Source organism: Hemicordylus capensis, chromosome 8 (genome assembly GCF_027244095.1).
Source record: "Hemicordylus capensis ecotype Gifberg chromosome 8, rHemCap1.1.pri, whole genome shotgun sequence".
Taxonomy (NCBI): domain Eukaryota; kingdom Metazoa; phylum Chordata; class Lepidosauria; order Squamata; family Cordylidae; genus Hemicordylus; species Hemicordylus capensis.
In genome coordinates this window covers 1,908,018-1,927,404 of record NC_069664.1, presented here as the reverse complement: position 1 = coordinate 1,927,404, position 19,387 = coordinate 1,908,018, and the positions used below count along the sequence as shown (strand labels likewise).

The 19,387-nt window shown below is 50.6% G+C and overlaps 1 protein-coding gene across 3 annotated transcripts in view; it reads right to left on the bottom strand.

Annotated features, from left to right (window-relative positions):
• ADD2 (adducin 2) overlaps nucleotides 1-19,387 on the bottom strand; it is a 72,775-nt gene that overhangs the window by 10,800 nt on the left and 42,588 nt on the right. For all 3 annotated transcript variants that reach the window (XM_053269368.1, XM_053269371.1, XM_053269369.1), the window contains exons 4-14: nucleotides 19,147-19,298; nucleotides 18,429-18,509; nucleotides 17,136-17,285; nucleotides 16,495-16,638; nucleotides 16,025-16,123; nucleotides 13,421-13,597; nucleotides 10,689-10,946; nucleotides 8,976-9,095; nucleotides 8,717-8,806; nucleotides 7,324-7,474; nucleotides 6,038-6,181 (exon numbers count right to left, since the gene is read on the bottom strand). In XM_053269368.1, coding sequence (XP_053125343.1) covers nucleotides 6,038-6,181; nucleotides 7,324-7,474; nucleotides 8,717-8,806; nucleotides 8,976-9,095; nucleotides 10,689-10,946; nucleotides 13,421-13,597; nucleotides 16,025-16,123; nucleotides 16,495-16,638; nucleotides 17,136-17,285; nucleotides 18,429-18,509; nucleotides 19,147-19,298 — 1,566 coding nt within the window. The remainder of the gene's footprint in view (nucleotides 1-6,037; nucleotides 6,182-7,323; nucleotides 7,475-8,716; nucleotides 8,807-8,975; nucleotides 9,096-10,688; nucleotides 10,947-13,420; nucleotides 13,598-16,024; nucleotides 16,124-16,494; nucleotides 16,639-17,135; nucleotides 17,286-18,428; nucleotides 18,510-19,146; nucleotides 19,299-19,387) is intronic.

Genomic DNA, 19,387 nt, shown 5'->3' with positions numbered 1-19,387 from the left:
AGTGGACACCACTTGCTGCTTAGGCACAGCTTGAAAGTGCACCAAGCGCTGGACGTATTCTTGGTAGCCTTCGGCCTTTGTGGCTGGGGATTGTGGGAGCTGAAGTCCAACGAGATCTGGGAGGCCAAGTTTTGCTCCAAGAACCTTTCCAGCTCAGGACTGGGGAATGCTGCGTGGAGGTGGGAAAGGTCTTCACGAATCTGCCTCTGGCTCGCCTCTCTTGCTGCTGCAGCTGCCCAGAGATGCAAGTTTTGGGCGGTATGTAAAATAAATAAATAAAATGTTGTGGCCCTGGCAGTGGGGGTGATGGCACTGCTCAGCGCCACCCTGCCTCATGGTGGCGTGGCTTTGTCATGAAGCCAAACAGGGTGTGTGTGTGGGTGGGGGCTTCCTGGGGGTGGCACTGCTGCCCCAGCTTCTGCCACCTGTTTTGCTCTCTTTTGTGTCTCCAGTCCGCAAACTCTCTCCCTGCAGCTTGCAGAAAAAGGCGATGAAGCCGGAGGAGGCATTTGGTCTAATCCTGGCACCTGTTCTCTCTTTAAGGTAGACAAAGGTCACACATATGACATTGCAGAGAAAGTTATCGTATTGACCTGAATACAAGATAACTCTGAATGTAAGATAAGCCCCTTAACAGAGGTTAAACTGAGGTTAAATAGGGTTGTAGCTACACTAACCCAAAAGGAAGAGGAGAACTCTGAATTTAAGAGGGCCCCCTGGTTTCTAACATCAAAGAATCTGGGTGGTGGTGGGGACTAGGATACAGGAAAATATACTGGCCAATGATGCAGGAAGGCTCCCACAATGACCAACAATTTCCACACTGCTCTGTGACGTGTTGGTCTGTCAATCTGTTCCCAAAAGTCTTACGAGCAGAGCCACAGCAAATGCCGACACTCAGTTCAATACAAAGTGAATGCAGGGAAGAGCCATGAAGGTTGGCTGCACAGATTATCTTCCTGCACAGCAATGTCTAGGTTGACCCAAGGATCTTGCCTTACACTTCTGCAAGAATTGCTCAGTGTGGCTGTCCAGTGGTGACTCCACAAGCCATTTATTGCTCATGCCCAGAAAAGCCCTCTGTCTGGAAAGCACAGGGCCAGATGAAAGGGAGGGTCACACGATCACTAGGGGAGGAGATGGCTCTGACCCTCACGCAGGAGCTGCATATTGTGCTACTCCCAAGAGCGGATCGTCGGTGAGTGGAAAACAAGGTTGAAGGCAGAGGGCTTGGACGTGGGCGACGCCCCAGCTGGGTAGGACATGCAGGCCCTCCCCAACTTCCGTCCTCAGCTTTGGAATGAGTGAGGAGGAGAGCTGGTCTTGTAGTAGCCAGCATGAATGGTCCTCCTTGCTCAGCAGGGTCTGCCTTGGTTTGCATTCAAAGGGGAGACTACATGTGTGAGCACTGCAAGGTATTCCCCTTTGGGGAGGGGGCCGCTCTGGGAAGAGCACCTGCCTGCTTGCATGCAGAAGGGTCAAGTTCCACCCCTGGCAGCATCTCCAAGACAGGGCTGAGAGAGATTCCTGCCTGCAACCTTGGAGAAGCCACTGCCAGTCTGGGTAGACAACATTAACAACAACAACAACAACAACCACTGAGCAGAAAAATGGAAAAATAAGCCACTGCATGGTCAATATTTGCACAATATAACCAGAAAATCAAACATCACCAAGACCTGGCAGTGGCTTAAGAATGGCAACTTGAAGAAAGAAACAGACGGCTGTGCAAGAACAGGCACTAAGAACAAATGCAATAAGAGCAAAAGTCGAAAAATCCACAACAAACAGCAAGTGCTGCCTTTGTAAAGAAGCAGATGAAACACTGGACCACCTCATCAGCTGTTGTAAAAAGATCGCACAGACTGACTACAAACAAAGGCATGACAAGGTAGCAGGGATGATACACTGGAACATCTGCAAAAAATACAAGCTACCTGTAGCCAAGAATTGGTGGGACCATCAAATTGAAAAAGTTGTAGAAAATGAAGATGCAAAAATATTATTATGCCACACAATACACCAGATATAACTGTAGTTGAGAAGAAAGAATGTAAAAATAAATAAATAAAAACAAGTCAACATAATTGACATGGCAATACCAAATGATAGCAGAATAGAAGAAAAAGAAACAGAAAAAACAAAATACAAAGATCTACCAACTGAAATTGAAAGGCTGTGGCAGAAGAAGACCAAAATAATCCCAGTAGTAATTGGCGCCCTAGGTGCAATTCCAGAACACCTTGAAGAGCACCTCAACACCATAGGGGCCACAGAAATCATCATCAGCCAACTACAAAAAGCAACTTTACTGGGAACAGCCTATATTCTGCAATGATATCTATAACAACAACAATATTGATAATAAAATTCAGCCATCCCAGGTCCTTGGGAAGGACTCGATGTCTGGATAAAACAAACCAGTCAATAACACCTGTATGACTGTAAACAAGAAATAATAAAACAACACCACCACCAACAACAACACCACCACCACCACTGTGTTAGCTGCCCCATAACAAATTGTTCTCTGGGAGGCTTACAACACAGCATTAAAACATCGAGTTGAGACACATTTAAAACATGAAATCACAACACACCAAAACCAAAACACCGTACAAAACAATTTTACAACTTTTGAAAGTCAGTTTTAAAATCAAATTTGAAAGGCCTGAGTGAACAGAAAGGTCTTCACCTCATGTCTAAAAGAACAAAGTGATTATGCCAGGTGAACCTTCCTGGGGAGGCAGTTCCATAAATGGGGTGCATCCACTGAAAAGGCCCTCTCCCTGGTAGCCACCCACCTCACCTCGTTTGGCAGGGGCCCTCGGAGCAGGACCTCCGAAGAAGATCTTCAGGTCTGACTGAGCTGGATGGACCAGGGTCTGACTCGGTAGAAGGCAGCTTTAGAAGTTCTTCTGTGTCAAAGCCCGCCTACCCAGCACATGAGGAAGCTCCCTGCCTGCCTTCAACCTTGTTTTACCACTCATGGATGGTCACAGAACAGGAGTGTGCACAACTCTCAAACTAGGACAGGAGGCATCTCCTCCCCTAGTAACCACTGTGTGGACCGCCCGGAACCAGTTGGAGTTCATCTCATTTGGCCTTCAGGCTATTTGCGCACCATCAAAATTGAGACCCTGCCTTCTAGTTCTATAGTGGCCAGGATGGCTTAGAAAGAAAGAAATGTCCAGGGTGTCAGATGCTTCTCCCAGTGCCATTAGCTCTGGGAACGACTCCTTAAGGTGACCAACAGAAGCCTCTCCTGGCCCTGTAACCCCATCTCTGCATTTCAGGAGAGACACCGCCAGAGGCTGGAGCTGGGTCCTTCTGGCTGCCAAGCAGGGGCTCTTCCACTGACCTAGAGACCCCCTCAGAGCTGCTCTGTGGCTGTTTTACATCTCCAGTGACCAAGGGGGATTCTTGGGTGCACAAGAACAAGAGACGTCCTCAGTCCCGGAACGCAGAATTCCAGCTGGCTGACGCACCCCTCCCTCACCCACAGGGGAAGCTGAAATGGCGGAGAAAGCAGCCCCTCTGTACTTACTAAAGTGACAAGTATTCAGAATCAGAGGTAACTCCTTTGATGAAAGCAACACATGGAAAGAGAAAGGAAGACGTTGTGGAGACAAACACGCCAAACACAATGAGGCACAATGAGACAATGAAAAAAAACCCACGCTCACAGGCACACACACACACATGCACACATCAGAACAGCCCTCCCTCCAGCAACCAGGAGCCACGTTACTCTCACAGATGTGAGCAGGGGTCCTCAGTCTTGGTCCCCAGGTGCTGGGCCTTCATCCCCAGTAGTGTTCCCCTCTCTCAGGGATTCCCAGATGTCGTTGACCACAACTCCCACAATTCCCAAGTAAAAGCCATTGCCGCTGGGGACTCTGGGAGTTGTAGTCAACAACATCTGGGGATCCCTGTGAGAGGGAACACTGACCCCCAGCCTTCAGCCATTGCAGCTGGAGATGGCAGTTGTAGTCCAACCACATCTGGGTACCCAAAGTTGAGATCCGCTGGGCTAGGGAGCTCTTGAAGGGCCATGATGCTTGTCCTTAAGGGGCACAATGCTCTTGTGTAAGGTTAGCCAGACAGCCCCTGCAGTGACAAAGAGTCCGTGGCCAGTGCTTTGCAAAAGAAACTGGCGGCATTTGCCTCGGAGAAGGGAAGGAAGTGCTTAAATCACGGCCTACTTTCCCAGTCCAGCAGCTTTGACCTGTCCCAGGGTCCCTGTTCACACCTGCCAGCGCCCAGAGCCTGAGCTAGACTGGACCTCCTTGGAAGGGGAAGGGAAGTCACCCCACAGACCCCAGAGCACCCTCGGACCAGGAGGAGTCAGTTCCCTGCCCCAGAGGAGCGCCCACTCTTGGATCTCACCCCCTCCATGTCCTCCCTGCCACCTGTTGGGACTCCCTGATGCCACAGGACCCCAGGTACCAAGGGCTAAGTGGCATGTTCCATTAAGGTGCCATTCACCAAAAGACTCAACAAGTCAGAAGCAGCCCTGGGAAGGATGGACTAGGATACATGGTGGTCAGGAGTGAGCACTTTCGCCTGCACTGTTTTCCTGCTGAAAATCCTCCCCCATGCAGCGATTTGCCCCCAGAGTATATCTATTCAATACCCATAGGGAAGACATCACTAAGGGTGGAGCACCCACCTGGCAGCAAAGGGTCTCCCTTCCTCAAACTCTTCTGCCAAGGACCAGTCCCCAGGTGACATGCTTCCAGGAAACAGAGCCTCCAGCAATATCACCAGGAAAGGCAGGGCTGCTCTAATAGCCCACACTGGCATCAAGGAGGGGGTCACACCTCTCCTGCCTCTCCGCCCCGGCTCCTTTCTCTGAGCTACCTTGGACAGCAACCTTGCTGGCTCCCCAGTGGGCTCCTGCAGTGGGCTCCTGCGTTGCTGGGAATGGGCAGTGATGACGCTTACAGTCAAGGATCTGGAACTGTGTGGCCCTGTTCCTATGATCAGTAAAGCTAGTCCAAGGGGTGGCCAGTTACCAGCCAGAGCTGTGCGTGTTTCCAAAAGCCATGCGTAAGGCAGCAGAAATCCTCCTGTGCTGATCCATCATACTTTAGCTCGGGGACTGCAGCCGCAGATTGCTAATGTGGGCTCAGTGTGGTGCCTGACTACAACTCTGCACAATTACCTTTTGGTTCTCCAACTGGGGTTACGGCCAGCACATGCATAGTTTTTGAGAGTGTCCATGGCTCTGAATTGTAGCTGGCTGCTCTTTGGACTAGCTTTAAAGATCATAAGAACACAATCTGTGAGCCAGGAGAAAAGATATTGGGCAGGGAAAGCACTTCCTTTCTTAAGCACTTCCTTTCGACCTGGCCCTTCAGAGATGCAAGTTCCCCCTGTAAAGGATGGTTTGCATGGAAGAGGAGGTCAACAAGGCCCCGTTACGGAGTACAGTGGAATAATATGCACTTTGACCCAGCAGTGGCTTTCCATAAAAAAACAAAACAGACCATGGTGAACAGTTGGACGAGGAGGTGCAAATTACTCCCTGGCCCAGTTTCAGTGTCTTCAAATCTCTTTGCTTCCTCCCCTTCTAGAAAGCCACATTTCATTTCATTTCATTATCTGATGTCTGTATATTGATTCTGTCAAACTTCTGTCTAGATGATGAGGTCAGCTGCAGACTGGCTGATGGATCTCTCTGACTGCATTAAGAGCAACCTTGCTGGATCAGCCCTAGACCGACATAGACCAGCATCTTGTTTCTAACCATGGCCACTCAAATGCCTTTGGGCAGCCCACAAACAAGGTGTGAGGAGAGAGCTATGCTCTGTCAAGCATCTGGCTGTCAGAGCGACACAGCCTCTGAACACAAAGCCTGTCTTTAACTTTCATGAATAGTCATGATCTTTTCTAATCCTCTGAAAAGTCATCTAAGCTAGTGACCACAACCTCTTCTTGTGGCAGTGTGTTCCATATGCTAACCATGCATTTTGTGAGGAAGTAGATATGCTGACCACTTGGATCCTTGGAGGCCTGCAGAGGCTTGCCTTACCTTCTGAAGACTTGGAGGGCGACATGGGTGGGCTTTTCAGTGCAGGCTTTGTGGGGCTCTCCCCCATGGGAGTCGCAGTAGATTCCGCAGGGGAAGTCACCTCTTCCTCCTCCTCCTCCTCCTCCAGGCCAGCATCCTTCTCACCTGGGAGATGGGATGAAACAATAGAGGTCACACAGAGAAATCACCTGTTGGGCGAAATATGTACGTAGGGCACAATCCTGTGCTTCTAGCTAGTATGCTTAGTCCGCAGAGCTGCAGCAATCCTATAGAACAGCACACCCAAAGCTTGTAATGATGACTGGACCCCATCGCTAGGGAAGGCTTCGAAGGCAGGAGAGAGGCAAGGTTGTCCTCCAGAGTTGAAGCTATGGTGGCTGGCTGGACCTGGGGAGGAGATCTAGTCTTGTGGTAGCAAGCATGAATGGTCCCCTCTGCTAAGCAGGGTCTGCCCTGGTTTGCATCTGAATGGGAGGCTATGTGTGTGAGCCCTGTAAAATATTCCCCTGGGGATGGGGCCGCTCTGGGAAGAGCACCTGCTTGCTTGCAGGCAGGAGGTTCCAAGTTTCCTCCCTGGCATCTCCGGTAGGGCTGGGAGAAACTCCTGCCAGTCTGTGTAGGCAGTATCGAGCTAGATGGACCAAGGGTCTGACTCGGTATAAATCAGCTTCCTATGTTCCTGGGCAGGACAAGGCAGGGCTCCAGGTTTCTCAGGCCGGCTGGCCAGCCAGCTTGGCCAGGAGCCTTCCTAGGAGCCTTCTGCGGTAAGGAGGAGGCATCTCCCTGCAAGGATTCCTCCCTGGGCTCTCTCCTTGCCGGAGGTCTCCCAGGTTGCCGGCTCAGGACAGCCCAGGGCTTGAGTCCTGGCACTGGGAGGGTGACAGGGTGGCTGTTGCTGGCCCCTTCCTGATCCTCCTTCCTTCCGGGCTGTTGTCTCTGGCCAAACAGGAAGGGGGAGAAGCCCTGCCTTGCATGCAGAAGGCATCTACTGGTATCTGTTTCATTGTTGTGAGCCGCCCTGAGCAGTAGTGTACTGGAGGGGCGGGGTATAAATATTGGAAATAAAATAAAATAAAAACCATTCCCAGCAGCGATTGTTGGGAGAGGCTTGGGCCTGGCTGCTGGGCAGGAAACACCATTTCGGGGCTGTTCTCATGACTCTAAACAGAGGCGGAAGAGGGCCCAGTGATCTGCCCAGCCAGATCTCTCTCTCTCTCTCTCCCCCACCCACTTCCAGTTCACGGCAGCGAGCAAGGCATGTGCAGTAGCTGCTCCAGGATATTTACCGTCGAGGCCCAGCTTCTTCCTCTCCACCTCCTTCTTGTATTCCTCCAGCTCCTGGTCTGTCAGCTGGCTGAAGGGGTTAGGCGGCTCAGGAGCAACCTCCTCCAGGGATTCGTCCTTCATCTCTCCGTCTGCCAAGTGACTCTCGGTCGACTGCAAAGGAAGCCACTCCCAGTGTAACCACAGCCGGTGACACTGGCCCTCGCTCCAAGGGCGGAGCGAGGGCCAGGAGGGCAAAGCAACACAGGCATGCAAGGAGGACTGTAGAGCTGGGGAAGGTGTGGGGAAGGGCAACCCCGTGTTCAGGGAGCTGGGCCGCCTCTCCTGCGAGGAAAGGCCACAGAACGCAGGGCTTTCTCGTTTCAAAAAGTGATGACAGAGGTGTACAAAGATCCTACATGGTGCAGAGAGAGTGGGCAGAGAGCTGTTCTTGCTCTCCTGTAATACTAAGGGTCGTCCAATGAAATGAATGGTTGGGAGCTTCAGGATAGACAAAATACATACTTTACACAGTACATAATTTATGAGATTTGGTGCCACAGGATGTGGTGAGAGCAATAGGTTTTGGTGGCTTTAAAAAGGGATTAGCATCTTACTGCAAGAACAGAATCAATGGCAAGACTCAATGGCTATTAGTTATGATGATGGCTAGGTGGAACCTCCACAATCAGAGGCAGCCTACTCTTGAATGCCAGTTGCTGGGGAGCAACACCATGAAAGGGCCATTTTCTTCAAGCCCTGTTTGTGGACTTCTCAAGGGTCTCTGGTTGGCCACCAGAGGTGCACCTAGGTAATTCTGGAACCTGGACCTAAAGGCCTTTGGAGACACACACACACACACCCGCCCTGCAAATTAAGCATCATCATGCTCTGCTGGGCGACCCCACCACCCAGGACAGACTAAAGAGGATTTGGGGGCCCCTAGGGGCTGTGGAGGCCCTGGACTTTGGCCCCAAAGTCCAGGGGAAAGAGTGCCTCTGTTGGCCACTGTGGGAAGCAGGATGTTGCACTGGATGGATCTACTTTGGTCTGATCCAGCAAGCCTTTTAAAAATGTTATCTACCATGTTTGTTTCCCACCCTCCTTCCAAGGCCAAAGGCCATTGTGGCTCAGCATGATGGGAGTTGTAGTCCTACAAAATCTGGGGACCCAAGGCTGTGAGGGGACCCTCTCTAAAGAGCCTGGGCAGCATATATATTAGGTGATCCCCATTTTGATGCACAACAACCCTGTGAAGTAGGTTAAGCGGAGAGAAGATGTCTAGTCCAAAGTCTCCCAGTGAGCTTTAAGGCCTTGAACCTTGGATGCCTCCTCCATCCAAGGCCAACACCTTCTTCTCCCACCACACACAGTCTTCAGAGTGCTACGCCTAGTAGGTCTTGCAAGAAAGAATACCGGGCTTCTGCTTTTCTCCGCGATGACGCTGGCGAGCAGCTGGGACTGAGGACCTGCCGATTTCACATCCTGTCGATTTTGCTCTCGAATCTGCAAGTAGGAACACAAGAACGCAGAAAACTGAAAACAGAAAAAAGGATGAGGCCCGTGAAGGAGAGAAACACTTATTCAGCACTTGTTTTGGGGGGCAATCTGGAAAAGCTGCCCAGGGCTGCACCTCACTAGCACCCCTGAGGGGGCAGGTGAGATGGCAGGGTACCTTGTTCCTCATTTCCAGAACTTCTTGTGGGTCTGTGTAGAGAGGCACAAACTGGTTTGAGTTTTCTATTCGGATTGGCGTCCCACTGCTGGATTTCTCCACCGCATCTGCTTTCATCCACTGGCACCAGGAAAGGAAAAGAGAGAAAAGCGTAAGATGGCAAAGGGGGATCCTTTCAGTGGAGCCAGCATGGTGTAGTGGTTAGAGTGCTGGACTAGGACCGGGGAGACCCGAGTTCAAATCCCCATTCAGCCATGAGACTTGCTGGGTGACTCTGGGCCAGTCACGTATCTCTCAGCCTGACCTACTTCACAGGGTTGTTGTGACGAGAAACTCAAGTATGTAGTACACTGCTCTGGGCTCCTTGGAGGAAGAGCGGGATATAAAAAATAATAAAATTTAAAAAGTGGAGAGGGTGGGGCCTGGGGACCAGCTGGGGGTGATTTGGGGATTTTCTCCATTCAAAGCTGTTCCGTTGGCTATTCCTTCAGCTAGGCCAGGGGTGGGCAAACCTGGCCCTCCAGCGGTTGTGGGACTACAGTTCCCATCACCCCCAGCCACAATAAATTGGCTGGAATTGTAGTTCAGCAACTCTGATGGGAGTTGTAGTTCAACAACAGCTGGAGGGCCAGGTTTGGGTGGAAGAGCCCAGAGAAAAGCCCAGACACCTCCAGATTCTAAATTATGATGACCACTACTTTTTAAAATGTAACATATTTGTATACTGCTCAAAACTTACATCTCAAAGTGGTTTACATATAGAAGTAAATAATGGCTCCCTGTCCCCAAAGGGCTCACAGACAAAAGGGAAATATAAGGTTGGCACCAGCCACAACCGCTTAATTTCCTATACTGAGAGCTGCTCAGATCTAGCAAGGATGCTGGTGTGACTCTCATGACCTCTGTCTTGTTCACCTGCACCAGGACAGGCTTACTAAAGCCATGACTAAAATACGGAAAGTTGTCCAGGGCACGAGGAATAACTCCCTTTTTGCTTTAGCTGCAGGTGTCAGGGAGACCATTACTCCAAAAATGAATCTGGCAGTACAATCCTCGGCATATTGACTCGGAAGTAAGCCCCACTGATTCTCATGAGACTTCTCCTCTAGTAAGAATGCACAACATTGCAGCTGTAACATCTGGAGTTCAGAGCAAGATGCAGGGCCTGGAACTGTTTAGGAACAGAGGAAGCTGCCTTCTACCAAGTCAGACCCTTGGTCCACCTAGCTCAGTATTGTCTACCCAGACTGGCAGCAGCTTCTCCAAGGTTGCAGGCAGGGGTCTCTCTCAGCCCTATCTTGGAGATGCTGTCAGGGAGGGAGCTTGGAACCTTCTGCTCTTCCTAGAGCGGCTCCATCCCCTGAGGGGAATATCTTACAGTGCTTACATGTAGTCTCTCGTTCAAATGCAAACCAGGGTGGACCCTGCTTAGCAAAGGGGACCATTCATGCTTGCTACCACAAGACCAGCTCTCCTCCCTAATTTACACATGGAATACCAACGTTATTGCACCCTTCCCACAGTGAAGTCCAGCCAAGTTAGAAAACTCGGCAGAAGGCATTGGTGGCATCCCTGGGGTCCCCCTCCGGCTTCACTTCTGTTGTCTATTTCCTGGGCTCTGTCCTTCTCGTGGAAGACACTGGCCACTTTCCTTGGAAGGAGGATTTTGCAAGCCTGTACTGAGAGGCGGTGAGCCCCGCTCCACTCCCTTACCGTGGTTTTGGTCCTCTGGCTGCCTGCGCTGCCTTGGCTTTCCTCTGCCACATTCACACGCAAGTAGGTGTTGGGCGTGTTTAGCCAGCGGGTCTTTTCTTTCTGCTGCTTCTGGGCATGCTGCCGGAGGGTGGAGATGGGGGCCCCTTCCTCCTCAAAGACAAAGGCAGTGACCGTGGCTGGGATCTCGACTTCGCTCTTGTGCTTCGTCTTCTCCTGGACAAACGGATAGCGGTACGCATAGCCAGTCCGGTAGCCCTGTTGAGAGCAAAGAGTGCTTCTTTGGCACACGTCCACACAACTCTCTGTAGGCAAGAACTTGACTGCAGTTGTCCAATCCACACTGGAGTCTTCTTTGACATTGCTGAAGCATTGCTTTTTCAATTGGCTGGAAGTGGAATTCGGGTTCCACAAATGTTCTCAATATAATGCTATATTAGTTAGTAATATCTTTACCCTGACCAAGATCCCTCTATAATGTTTACCCAGGAGTAAGTCCCATTCAGCAAAGATCTCTTAATGCATGACTTTTGATTTGCTTTTTAAAAATCTAACCTACCTCACAGGGTTGTTGTGAGGTGAAACACAACTATGTACTCCGCTCTGGGCTCCTTGGAGCAAGAGCGTAATATAAATGTAAAAATAAATAAATAAAAATAGCAATTATTCAGAACAGACTTCCACTAAGAACCAACTTCATTGTTACAAAATATTAAACAAATGTGCCACTTCATTTGATGAGTGTGCCTTATTCTGCCAGAAGTCAATAAAGAACATCCTATTTCAAAGACATCTGTTTGTTGTGGTTTTGTCTTCCTTTTTTACAATTTAATATATTCAGAATCACCTTAAATCTATATAATTTAGTTACCAATACAGCAATAGATGGAATGGTCTCCCCACCCCCAATGTTTATCAGAAAATCTTGTGATTGCAATAGTGCATTAAATTAACTCTTGCTGATATACAGGAAAAGTATTAAATAAGATTAATAAGAACAATATGGGAACTAATCCTAGCATTTTAGCAAAGGTCCTTTCCAAAGTTCACTGCAAGTTTCTTATTTCATTCATTCATTCAATTTCTATGCCGCCCTTCCAAAAATGGCTCAGGGCGGTTTACACGGAGAAATAACAAACAAATAAGATGGCTCCCTGTCCTCAAATGGCTCACAATCTAAAAAGAAACGTAAGATAGACACCAGCAACAGTCACTGGAGATACTGTGCTGGGGATGGAGAGGGCCAGTTACTCTCCCCCTGCTAAATAAAGAGAATCACCACATTAAAAGGTGCCTCTTTGCCAAGTTAGCAGGGGTTAGCAAGTTATTTGCAGGTGCTACTAGTTTTACTGTTTCTTGTTGATCAGGAGTTGGGGATAAGTGATGAGTTACCCTTAATTGCCCCTTGAAGAGCCTCTTTTAATTGCACCAACACCAGTTTATATTCTTGTAGGGATGGGGAGGTTTTAATACCAGGTTTTGTCTTACTGTTTTCTTTTTCTTTTCAATCTTTGCAGCAAAATAGTACTATTTTGCTATTAAAAGATGACAATCCCCAAGAAAAGGGTTAGTGTGGAAGTCACCTAGCTGTAAGACCACTTAGCTTCATGCAGAACTTCAGAAAGTATGCAAAATCCAATACCCGGCACAGAAGTTAAAGTTCTAAAACCCTAGCATTTATTAACTCCCTTCCAAGCTTCTGGTCCTCATGGTTGCTGAAGTACATTTAAATATACATATTTGTACTGTACCCATCTTAGAGCTCACCCAGTTGCCTGTCCCTAAGGTATGCTGAGGACGCACTCTTAATAGAATGGATTGTTTCTGTTCCATGTTGCTCAACATGGTCCTTCAAAGAATGACACTGGTCCCAGAAGCTCTGGCAGGTTGCAAACAGGAGCTCACACCCTACTGCACCCTATTAAGAAAAGTCTAACCATCCACGGTTAGAATTAATGGCAAAGAAGAAATGAGGGAAATCTTAAAGTGCATAGGCCATTAAAGGGTGCAAACAACACTTTTGTGTCATCTCCTCCCTCTTCCAGGTTTTTCTCTCTCAGTGTCAACAATAATCAGGAATAGCTGTGAGTCATCAACCTTCTCCTCCTCTCCCCTCCCCGGTTTGTTATGGATTAAAGGTAAAGTTGTGCCCTCGAGTTGACTCCCGGTGACCACAGAGCCCTGTGGTTGTCTTTGGTAGAATGCCAGAGAGGCTGATCATGGCCTCCTGCCACGCAGTATGAGATGATGCCTTTCAGCACCTTCCTATATCACTGCTCCCCGATAGAGGTGTTTCACCAGCGAGGATTTGAACCAGCAACCTCTTTCTCACTAGGCAAGTCATTGCCCTGCTGCACCATTAGGTGGCTTTGTTATGTATTACCCAGGTGTTTAATTAGACTGGGGGAAAGTCTTGGATATAAATGTGGATTTTAAACAGTGGGATATAGAACACTGAAGCTGACATATAGACACCGACACGTCTGTTCTTTGTTGCAATTCCCTCTTTCTATGTTTTAATTTACACAATTAAAAAGTGTCTGGAGAGAAGTATTGTAGTAGATCCATCAGGCGTATTGCGTCACCATTATATCAACTCACCCATGGTTAAATAACTCTGGCAGGAAGTATCCAGGAACCCACCTGGACCCCAAAAGGCATGCTACAGGTTTAGGAGAAGAAGCCACCACACAGGAAACCAGCAAGATGGGCACCTCTACTTGCAAACGTACCAGGTTGTCCAGCATCCTCATGAGTGCCTCGAACTCATGCTCTCCCAGGCGGCTCTTCTGCATGGGTCCAAAGGTGCTGCCAGCCCATCGGACTGAGCCAACATCATGGGGCCTGTGCTTCTCTCGCTCCAGAACGATCAGGTTCTCTGCTCCACCAGTGCTAGACAAGGCTGAGACCTGGAGGATGCAGACAACAAGAGCCAGCTGAGAATCAAATGGGAAACCCACACAATAGGCTAGATCTCATGTTTTCTGCCTTCACTGAGCTGGAAAGAGACAAGTGAGTGTTGAGGAAAGCATGACAGAACAGTCATCGCTCACAGTCTATGCACACATCCCACTATCAGCTCTGACTAAACAGGTGCAGCAGGTTTTGTAAAGCTCGGAAAACCTACCGATCCTGTTTGACCAGAGTTGGACAAAGCAAATGAGCATGTACATCGTGGGCAACATTTGTACTACTCTGGACTCTATTAAATGTTATATACCCCTGTTCCGTGGGCAAAGCAGCACCTTTTAGAGTGCTGGTTCTCTTATATTGTTCAGGGGGACAAGTTGGGGGGTGGAACCTTCTGGATCCTAATTCCTCTTACATTTCTCTTCACACTTCCAGCATTGCTCTGGATTCTCTCAGGGCAGCTCCAACTTAAACAGCAGCATCTCAGTAAGCTAATGTTCCCCCATCAGAGACAAAACGCAGATGCCAAACAGAATCCAGTAAGCAAAGCAGATGTTGCAATGAAAAGTTAGCCCCAAGATGGGACAGTGGGGAGAGAAGAGAACAACTAGAGGGCCTGGGAGAGAAGAGGCAGCCGCTAGAGCAGAAACAAATATTAACAAGTACTTTAAGTTTGCAAACCTTTTGATTCTACCACTCAAATGCTGAATGTGACATTTCAAATACATATTAATTCAAATGTTTATCTCAGAGTGATAGACTCACTGACATTTCTTTTGGCAAGGATCCAATATGACACAAGCTGTCAGCTATTGAAGTACTAAATAGCAATCCATGTACTACTGCAAACGTTGTCAGATACTAAGTGCTGTTGCATGTCAATTGTCAAATACTAAGTACTACTGCACCCCGACCGCTAAACTGCCAAATAGTCTTGCACATCAGTTCTCAAATACTGTTGATTGTTCATTTTCAAAATCTGAAGTAAAACGTAGGGTGTCAGACACAGATATCAAATGATCGAAGAATATCTGAACAACACCCAAGTACTAAGCACACGTTTGACATCAACCTTCACAGAGCAGGATTTTTAAAAAGAATTGCTGGAAGCCAATTTGTGGCAGCTCCAGCGAGATCCCCGGACGCCGAGTGAGAAGCCCCCTTTGATCATCAAGGCAGCATGTAATGTGGGGCTTTGCTGGGCCCCCCACGGCTGCTCTGTATTGCCCCCCTTCCACCTGCAGAGGGCTCCCATGCTGGGCTGTGGCACGTGGCTGACCTACTTTTTCCAGCTGAAGAAGTAGGCTGATGCACAGAGGGGCGGACAATAGCATGCCGAGAACCAGAGGCAGGAATTGCAGCCGGGCTGCACCACCCAGGCCATCAGACCTGCCACTTTGCTGCAGACTTTATTCGTTATTGCCAAGTCTGGGTAGAACTAAACAAAGAGAGGGAGGGAGGGAGGGAGGGGACCCCCACTGTGTTTTGCTGACAATGTGCTTTAAACTAGGGGTGTGCCGAATTGGTCCGCAGCACACTGGGCCGGTTTGACTGGTTCGATCGCGGATTGCACCAGCCCCAGTGAAAGGGGTCTGGTCCGCAATCGAATTGGACCAAACCCAGTTCATCCATGGATCGGTTTGCAGATTCGAGCACCTGTAAAGGGGAATCCAGTGAGGGCTACCCTTTGCTTCCAAAGGTAATAAAAAGAGGCATGGGACCGGCGAGAGAGGGGCGCCTTTAGAACCGAAAGAGAAGGCGCTTACCGGCAGACCTGTGCGATGCTCCCCCAACCCTCTTAGCAGTGGCCTGTGCATGCCAGAGGCCATTTGCGTGCTGCCAATCCCAGGCTAAACACCTAGTCTGCACGTGCCCTCATTGGAAGCTTCATCAGCAGAGGGCAGTGGATGACCAGCACAGCCCATTTCTGTGCCTGGGCTCCAGAGTGTGCTTCCTGGGGGACATTTGCAGGCATTAAAACAAGCCGCTCCTTGAAAGGAATTCAAGTAAGAAATGCAACAATAGCTGGAAGATTCTCCAGGATGCTGCTGCTGAGAAAGCATGACAAGTTATAATAGCTGGGGTGTTAAAAAAAAATAGAACCTTTGGGGTATTCAGTGCTGCACACATATTATCTCACACATATTGTCTCAGCCATTGCTACAAGGGGAAGAGAGCTGGTAGGATGGCACGGGACAAGTTCTCCCTCCACCCTCTGGCTACTTCCATCCTACCCAGATCAAAGCTAGCAGGTGGCCACTTCCCCCCTCCTCCCCCCCCCTTGGTTTTTGCCGCGGCACGGCCGGTTTTTGGGCGCCTGGCTGGATGCTGCTCCTAGCCTGACTTTGCTCGGGTGAAGAGGCTTCGTGCCCTGCAGTGGACATAAAGACTTGCAGTGGGTTGGGCTTCCTGGCTCTAGGGCTCACCTGCACTTCACAGGCAGCCTGCAAGTGGAAGATCTTGTAGAAGGCTTCTTCCACCGTCTCCCCCAGGGCCACCACGCCGTGATTCCGCAGCACCAGAACCTGCCAAGAGAAGCAGGAAGGAGACGGGGCCCGTGAAAGCGCCGTCCAGAGGCAACCCTTCCTTTGCCGCTGCATTGCAAATTCTTCTCAGGTTGCATCAAGAACCCCCAAAGCTTTGGCTAAGGCTCCCTTGAGAGGTCCAGATGAGAAGGCTGGACCTCGTGACCTGAAGGGCAGAATGCTGCAGCCAAACCCTGAGTAGCATCTCCCAGCCAGGGGCACAGCAAGATGGGTCTGGGGACAAAAACGTAGAGGTGGGCCCCTTGCTGCCTTCTTCAGAGAGGTGCATGGGGGAGAGCCAAGAGAAAGCAGCCGCCCAGTCTGGGGCCCCTCTGTCCCATTGGAGCAACCCCCCTGCTCCCAACGCTAACCTTGCAGGTGGGTCCCAGGCACTTCTGCAGCTCAATTCTGTCTGCTTCCGCCTCCATTTCGCCATTGAAGTCAAAGTACACCATGTCTCCCACCAGCAGAGCATCATGGGAAATTGGCAGCAGCCCGTATTTCATTGCAGACACCTGAGAACAAAGAGAGCGAAGGGCTGGAGAAGCAACGGTCAGTGCCTTAATTCACCCCTGCAGTTTGCACTGATGCATCCCTCGCACCTCGGATGGCCAGGGCGGAAGATTCGCCCCAAAGGAGGCCTGTAGGCCGAATGGTTGAGAATGAAGCTGTAAAAGCATCGGTTCTTTTGAGTTACACAGAACCCTTCATCTGACCAATGCATAAGGTCCTGGAGCTGAGCAACCAGGCCAGGCTACCTTCGCCTTGGAGCCCAGAGCGGAGCACCTGAGCTCGGCTTGATCATCCCAGATGCAAGGGCGTTTGGAGCCCCTGCAGCGTCCGGGCGTGGGCAGGGAGGCCAGGCTGCCTCCGTTCTCTTCTGTTCCGAGCCTAATGCTCTCCCACTAATTGGCCCCGAAGCCCATCCCCATGTCTGGCAGCGAGGCACTGTCTGCGGTTCCTCGTTGCCTGGCAAAGCGGAGCTGTCAGCGAGACGGATGGCGTTGCTTACTGCGGCCATGGCTGGCGTGTGCAAGTGGATGATGCATCTCACGTCGGGTCTCGCCGCATAGATGGCGGAGTGCAGGCTGAATCCGCGGGCATCCACTGGGAAGCTGGTGCTGCCTTGCTCCACCACTTCCCCCAGGACGTTCACTTTAATCTGCAGCACCACAGGAGAAAGAGGAGGGGCAGAAGCACAGGCGAGCCAGAAGGGAGGCATCTCGGAATGCCTCCCTTCGGATGACCCAGCATCATTCCAGAGGCCAGACCGCCTCTTGGAGACGACGCCCAATGGACGTCGTGCCCAACCAGTAGAAAGAAACGAAGGCCACCGCTGAAACTCCCTGGAAGCCCGAGCAACCCTCCTTCCCACCTGCAGCAGAGGCTGCCTGCAACAAGGGTGGCTGAAAGTGCACAACATACACGGTGCAGAGACGCAGTTGAGTTACCCATCCCTAGTGGAGGAGGCTGCCTGTCGCAACTCTGCCCGAGTGCCTACACTGGGCCTGCCTGCTCCCATTCAGGTCCAGAGACACAGCAGAAATAATCCATCTCCAATCCAGCGATTCAGCAGAAGCAAAAAACCCACCCCAAGAAGTGCTACCCACTAGATGTCTCCATGAGCTGAGGATCTGCCCATGCCTCCTGACTGGAAAGATACAAGCCCAGAGCTGTGACTCTCATGCAGATGTGCATAATGTGAGCTCCTTTGAGGATCGGTCCTTCCTACTCTTACATGCTGTAAAAACAGAGGAAGTTGCCTTCTACCGAGTCAGACCCTTGGCCCATCTAGCTTAGGATTGTCGACACAGACTGGCAGCGGCTTCTCCAAGGTTGCAGGCAGGAGTCTCTCTCAGCCCTGTCTTGGATACTGCCAGGGAGGGAATGTGGAACCTTCTGCATGCAAGCAGGCAGGTGCTCTTCCCAGAGCGGCTCCATCCCCTCAGGGGAATATCTGACAGTGTTCACACGTAGTCTCCCATTCAAATGCAAACCAAGGCAGATGCTGCTTAGCAAAAGGGGCACTTCATGCTTGCTTCCACAAGACCAGCTCTCCTCCCAGAGGCTGCAGGTCAGTGGTGGAACTCCAGCTCCAGAAGGTCCCAGTTCAACCCCTGGCAGCATCTCCTGGTAGGGCTGGGAAGGAGCCCTGAGAAATGCTGCCTGTCAGTGTAGCCAATACTGAGTTGAACAGACTAGGGGTCTGACTCTGTAGGAAGCAGCTTCCTCTGCTTCTAAGTTTGCCACTGTGGAGACAGGGGCAGGGATCAACAGACAGAGGAGAAGAATCCTGTGGACTCACCAAGCTAGAGGCTGTGACTTCGTGACAGGAGAGACCGACAGGGCAAATCAGGAAGTGGTCCTGCTCTTTGCTGACTCGCAGCTGCCAGAAACCAAGCAAAGAAGAAAGAGGGGTTGTGGATTCCAGCCTCGTGCCTCGGTCTTCCCTGCAGCTAGGCAGGATGGGGGATGTGGCTGCCACCAAAGGCAAGAAGAAAAGACAGAGGAGCTGCCAGCCCAGGAGCAAAGAGGAGGAGCAGGAGCAGGAGCAGGAGCAGGAGGAGGAGGAGGAGGAGGAGCAGGAGCAGGAGCAGGAGGAGCAGGAGGAGGAGCAGGAGGAGGAGGAGGGCTCTCCCTGCATTCTTCACCACCACTTGATGCAGGATTCAGCCAGTGGTGCCACGTCACCTTCCAAGCACTGGCCACAAGACTATCATGACCCTAACTGTCTGGCTGTGGGCTGCTGCCGGCATGCACAGGATGGGCGTGCATTTTTCTAATGACCCCAACACACCCAGTGGCCACCTGAAGAGACCTTCGCTGTTCCTTCCACCCAGCTCTTTGCCACGGTGTTCTTAACTGCAATTTAACCCGGGGCCAGGTTTTATTTTTATCTCTCCTTGAGCCTCACGGATGGGGTGGGGCAGTCTCAAAAGCAAGGGGGGCCCGAGGAGCCGCTTTTGATTCTGGGCCGGCCTCAAAGCTAGCCCCGAGGGAGGGGTGGCGTCCCGGCCCCTCACCGTGACGTAGGTGTTGCTGAGCTGGGCCCAGCCATAGAGGTCCAGCAGCCGGTAGACGCTGCCGACTTTGCAACGCATGAGACGCTCTCCTTTGGCCAGAGAAGAAGTGTCCGTGCCGTAGAGGTCATTGATGGGTGTCACGGTAGAAAGGTCTGCAGGAGAGAGGAGAACGGGCGTTTAAAAAATGCAGAGACCTCTGGAAAGCAAGGAAGCATGGCAGAGGTTCATGGAATCATGCCTG